We start from the raw sequence: 5,820 nt of genomic DNA, 5'->3' as shown, positions 1-5,820 counted from the left end.
TGCTCACCCGAAAGTGTCATTCTACAGCTGAGCTTAAATACTTTCTTTGCAAACAAAAAACTTTAAAAACACAGGAGAAAGAAGAAAAAAGATATTTTAATACAATTGTTGCTTAGTTCTGTACCTATTCCGTGATTGAATGCCATTCATGGAGGTCTGGGAAAAAATCAATGCTCTAAAATGTTTTAAAAAATAGTCTTTTGAAGCATCAATTTTTCTTCCTACAGCATTACAAATGTTCTTCTTAACGAAACATTGCACACGGGTGAAACATTCATCAATGTTTGTAAAAAATATTTTATTTTGAATTTTATTGCTACTCTTTAATAATTTACCGATTATCTCTGTATATGTACACCCAGGAGCCAAAACACTGTACATGTTGCTCGCCGACAACCACAACTCTATAGGTTGGCCCAAACAAGCCGATTCGAGCAAGACATCGAGAATGAATTTTCTGCCATATCGTTCATGGATCCACCGTCTATAATTGCTTTAAAATCCGTCGTCCATATTTACTGATCATCTATGAAGGACGATACGGGCTTGGACACCGGGCGCCACCGCCATAGGATAGGTTTAGAGTCGGGTCTTTTTTTTGTTCTAAATGTTCGAAATGTAATGAAAATCATCCGTGTTTGTATGAAATCCGGCCTTGTTTGCACGAATTTCATCCAATTTGTTGGAAAATAGTTTGAAATGTATGCGGCTAATAGTTGGATCCGTGCTTGAGGATTGACCCGGATGCAAAAGAAAATTTACGGGTTGCCGTTGAACATGCCCTTAGTGGGCCTAGTGCCATATGAAAGTATGACAAGAGGGCCAAACCGTGTTCTTTTAGATTGATCGGCCGGTCGATGAAGATTGGCTGCATAGGATGCTCACTCCGACGCAATTACATGACGAGTTGCACTGACGTAATCAACATGACCACACACCACGTCACAGCCGGATCTGTCAGATGCAAATGCTTTTTTCCTAAACATAAAACCTGCATTCAACAGCGGCGCCCCTGGTTGACCGGAGGAAGACTTGCTGGTTGGCATGTTGCTTCTTCGCTTCCTCGACGGCTCTGTCAGACTTTTTATGATAGAGGCTCAGCAGCTTCTCCCGACGACTCGCGCCGAGCCAAGTCTTTTTCATATACTGTATAGTATACAAACGCACCACTCTAGATTTCTCACCTGTCGCTGCCATGGCATTCGCCATTCTGCATCACAATGATTAAGAAAAAAAAATCTGGTTCGTATACCTATAATAAGGAGAATAGAGATTGAGGATCCAAAGAACACACGTACGGAGAAAATATCCAAGTACTAACACCTAGGAAGGCTGTCGTATACTAAGAATAAAAGGGAATCATGACCAGGCCGACAAACATATGTCCAACGATGATCTACACCAAGATATCCAAAAACGCAAACGCGTGCTCATCACGATGTTTCCGATCGACTTCATCCTAAAAAGCTAGGCTAGAATATAGCTTACTTTATTTGACCGGAGAAGACTTGGTTCACTTTCTCCGAGGACCGCTGACGTCGGTCGGTCCGCATGTGGGAGTCGCTGTGCAGGGCGCAGAGGCTCAGGCTAGGCACCTTCGTTCCGACGACGCGCCCGCGCCGAGTCAAGTCGTCGTTATATAATCACGACGAAACCATTCGCCAGTCTGCATCACAATCACAATAATTAAGAACAGAAAGGGAACCACAGGCAGCTGTTGAGTGAGAGAATGGAGTGCCGTGGCGTCTCCGCCGTGCAGGTGCAGCCGGCAGCGCCCATGGGTCAGCCCGGCCAGCCGGCGAAGCCGCCGGTGCAGCCATGGGAGTACAGCCTGCGGAAGTACCTTCTGCTGCTGACCGCCCTGGTGGTCACCGTCACGTACGCCGCCGGCTTCAGCCCGCCGGGGGGCGTCTGGCAGGCCGCTCACGACGGGCAGCCCGCCGGCGACCCCATCATCCGCGGAACCCAGTACAGCCGCTACCTCGCCTTCTTCTACTGCAACGCCACCGCCTTTGCCGCCTCGCTCGTGGTCATCGTCCTCATCCTCATCCTCGCCGTCCGCCACGACAAGAAGGGGAAGGACAGCCGCTGGGTCGTCGTGCCCCTGCGGCTGGTCATGGTGCTGGACCTGCTCAGCCTCATGGGCGCGTACGGCGCCGGCACCTGCCAGGACAAGGTCTCCATTGTCTACTCCGCGGTGCTGGTGGCCGCCGTCTTCCTCTACGTCGCCGTTCTCAAGATGATGCACTGGTGGTGCCCAGACAACAAATCCGGCTCCGGTTGCGACGGCACAATGTCCGCCGCACCAAACCACAACTCCAACTCCGGCGGCGTGATGTCCACTCCTAATCCCGCCTCCGACGCCGGAACGATTTCTTCCCCCGTCCGTGACTCTGATCCCAATGTCAGAGAAGAAGAGGACCGCAAACGCGAGGTCCTGAAGAAGCTGAAAGCCGATGAACGGCTCCGCAAGGTCCTGATGCTCCTGGCGACGTTCGCGGTGAGCATCACGTACGTCGCCGGGCTGAGCACGCCGGGTGGCTTCTGGGACACCACCGGGACCAGCTACCGCCCGGGCGATGCAATCCTCAAGGACCGCCACCGACCGCGCCTGACGGTGTTCCTGCTCTGCAACACCACATCGTTCGTAGCGTCCTTGCTCATCATCATGCTGCTCATCATCGACGGCAAGAAGCTCCGCGAGAAGAAGGCTCGGTCGCTCGTGCTCTACGGGTTCATCGTCGTCGCGCTTGTCAGCCTCGTCGGCGCTTACACCGCTGGCAGCTGCAGGGAGACAAAAACCACCATCTACGTGGTCTCCCTGGCCGGCGGCATTCTAGCAACAGCATACATCCTACTCTATGCTTTCTACACTTTAAAGTCTTCTCGTTCCAGTCCAACGCAACAAATTGATGCAATTCAGCAGACTACTGATAATGTCAGGTACTGTTTGCAACTGAACTGAACTCTGCTTCTTCATTCTCCGCAACTGAACTGAACTCTGCTTCTTCATTCTCCGCGACTGAACTGAACTCTGTTTCTTCTTTCACCGCAGTGCTAGAAAGGGTCTGGACAAGGCTCGCTCTCTTGTTCTACTGCTCGCCACTCTTGCCGCCACCATCACCTACACAGCGGGGTTGGACCCACCAGGTGGCGTTTGGCAGGACAAGGGCGATGGGTACATCGCCGGCGACCCGATTCTAATCACAACGAACATTAGGAGGTACAGGGCCTTCTACTACTGCAACTCGGTTGCCTTTGTGGCCTCCTTGGTAGTCATCGTCCTGGTCCAGACGGAGAGGCTGATCAAGCACCACGTGCTGGAGGCAGCCATGATACTCGACCTGTTTGGCCTCATCGGCGCATATGCCGCCGGGAGCTGTCGGGACGTGAATTCCTCCATTTACGTCATGGCTTTGGCAGGCGCTGCCCTGATCTATGTGGTGATCCATATTGTCTTTTTCACGCTGGAGCTGGACCACAAGGACAAGAAAGACGACGATCAAGAAGATGAGTTGCTGGAGAAGAGGCGCAAACGGTTGCTCCTGTTCGCGATCTTGGCGGCAACCATCACCTATCAAGCCGGCCTCACCCCTCCTGGCGGGTTCCTTCTCCAGGACGACACGCTCGGGCACCACGCTGGTGACCCGATCCTCTTGCACAACTACCCAGTCCGTTACTATGCCTTCTTCTACTGCAACTCAGTGAGCTTCATGCTGTCCATCGCCCTCATCATCCTCCTGGTGAACCCCAATCTGTACAGACCAGCCATACGAAGCAATGCACTATCCGTTTGCACGGCGGTGGGCTTGTTTTGTTTGATGGGGGCCTACGCTGCCGGAAGCACGCAACACCGCAAGACATCCATCTACATCTTCGTGTTGGTGGCCGTGGTCCTCCTCGTTGCAGCCGGACTGCTGCTGGTATTTTTGCTGAAGAGAAAGCGCAGCAATGCGGTAGTTGCGCAACCCAGAGAACAAAAGGAAGAAGAAAGGAAGGAGGTAGAAGAAAAGAACGAGGATGAAGAAGAAGCGAAGAAGCATGCGAGGCGCAAGTACCTGATGCTGCTAGGCATCTTGGTGGCGAGCGTAGCCTACCAGGCCGGCCTCGAACCGCCCGGCGGGGCGTGGCAGAACAACGACAACGGGCACGAGGCGGGCAACCCGGTGATGCACGACAACAGGAGGCCCCGGTACCTCGCCTTCTTCTACAGCAACTCCATTTCCTTTGTGGCTTCCATCGTTGTCATCATCATGTTGCTACCGCAATGGCTGCCAAAGAAGAAAGAAGGAGAATGGGAGAAATGGTCGCTGAGGGTGATGAACTGGATGATCCGACTAGATCTGTTTGCTCTCCTAGTGGCCTATGCAGCCGGCTCCAACAGGGGGTGGAAGACGTCTGTGATTGTGGTCGCACTCATCATTGCCGTGCTGGGCTACTTTGCAATCCATACGGTACTGGCATGTATTGTTTGTCGCCGCAAGAGGCGCCAAAGCACCTCCGCAGTGTAGCTCTACTATGTGAGTGCGATTGCTCATCTGAGCTCCGTAGTGTAGACTGTAGATCTCTAATCAGCATGCCCTACTGTAGCTAGCTCTGCCCCCTTGCTCAAGGGCTTCATCGAAAAGCTTCTCTGTTTTTAGATTCCTAGTCTAGTTGATGTAATCAGATATTCGGATAAACCTGAATCCCAATTGGAGCATGCTAACAGTGTTTGTCGATTCACTGGGCCGGTCTGTCTGTATCTTAAGTTCTTAACCCAATGGGTATGTATGGTAGGTGACATTTTCCTGACTGTATGTGTACTTTCTATCACATAAGAACTTGAATGGGGAGTGCATGAACTGCAATTGCATTTGTATTCAGGAAAGTGAAGCATTTGTTGCAACCGAAATATGCTTTAGTATGTCACTGGTTACAGTCTGAAGCATTGTGTAATCCTAATAGTAATCACTGGTCAGGTCGAGAGGAAACATACCCTGGATCCGTGACCCAACTCTTAACGGTGTAATCTCCCTAGCGTGGCAATTCACCGAACACCTGCAGGGCGCCTGACCCCGAATGCAGAAGCAGGCAAGTGAGGTGAGCAGGCCGCCGTCGTGAGTAGCGTGGTTACCATGGAGCATCAGAGCCTGGCGCCGTTTTGGCTGGAGAGAATTCCACGAGCGTGGGTCGCCTTGATCGGAGCAGTTGCTGGAGCCGACGAGTGGATGGTGCGCGGATGCAGGCGCTGAGATTCAAACGAGCGCGCGAATCCAGCTCCGAACCAGCCCCACTTGGCCGCTCTGTCCCTGCGATCTTCCACACGAACGACACGGGCAAGCGGAGGGCCAGGAGCAGCGTGGTGCAGGTCGGGGTGGGCCGTCGCCGGCGATCGCCGGGAAAGGAACAGCGCCTAAAGCATCCTGCGCGGCTGCGTCTGGTGTGGCCGAGCGGTAGGATGGGCCGAGCGAGCAGACTCGGGGTGGCTTAACCGGATCGATACGGTGCGGGTACATGCGGCCCGTTGGTTTTCTATAAATAGTAAAAAAAAAGTGTTGTTCATGTCGTCAAATCAAATCATGTACATACATTTTATACTTATAAATAGTTAATCCCACTATTTATATTACTCTCTTCTGATGTTCAAAAAAAATATTACTCTCTTCGTCTCATATACACAAGCATACACTCACGCATATGAACGCACGCACGCACATCCTACCTCTACGAGCACCTTCGATAGACTGAGCCGGCATAACATCTTGAGATTTTACGAAGTAACCACATGCGCCTTGACGGAAACGTCGTCTTCTACTGAATGTACATCGCCAAAAGCCT

General features: G+C 51.9%; 1 protein-coding gene across 1 annotated transcript; it reads left to right on the top strand.

The window, feature by feature from the left end:
* Nucleotides 1-1,710: 1,710 nt before the first annotated feature.
* On the top strand, nt 1,711-4,943 carry LOC119326222. The gene is made up of 2 exons (XM_037599915.1): nt 1,711-2,943; nt 3,056-4,943. The coding sequence occupies exons 1-2, from the start codon at nt 1,730-1,732 to the stop codon at nt 4,509-4,511; spliced, it is 2,670 nt and encodes an 889-aa protein (XP_037455812.1). The 5' UTR covers nt 1,711-1,729; the 3' UTR covers nt 4,512-4,943.
* The last annotated feature ends 877 nt before the right edge of the window (nt 4,944-5,820 follow it).

Source organism: Triticum dicoccoides, chromosome 6B, assembly GCF_002162155.2.
Source record: "Triticum dicoccoides isolate Atlit2015 ecotype Zavitan chromosome 6B, WEW_v2.0, whole genome shotgun sequence".
NCBI classification, from domain to species: domain Eukaryota; kingdom Viridiplantae; phylum Streptophyta; class Magnoliopsida; order Poales; family Poaceae; genus Triticum; species Triticum dicoccoides.
Note: the sequence above shows the minus strand (reverse complement) of the source record. Positions and strands in the feature narration are given on the sequence as shown.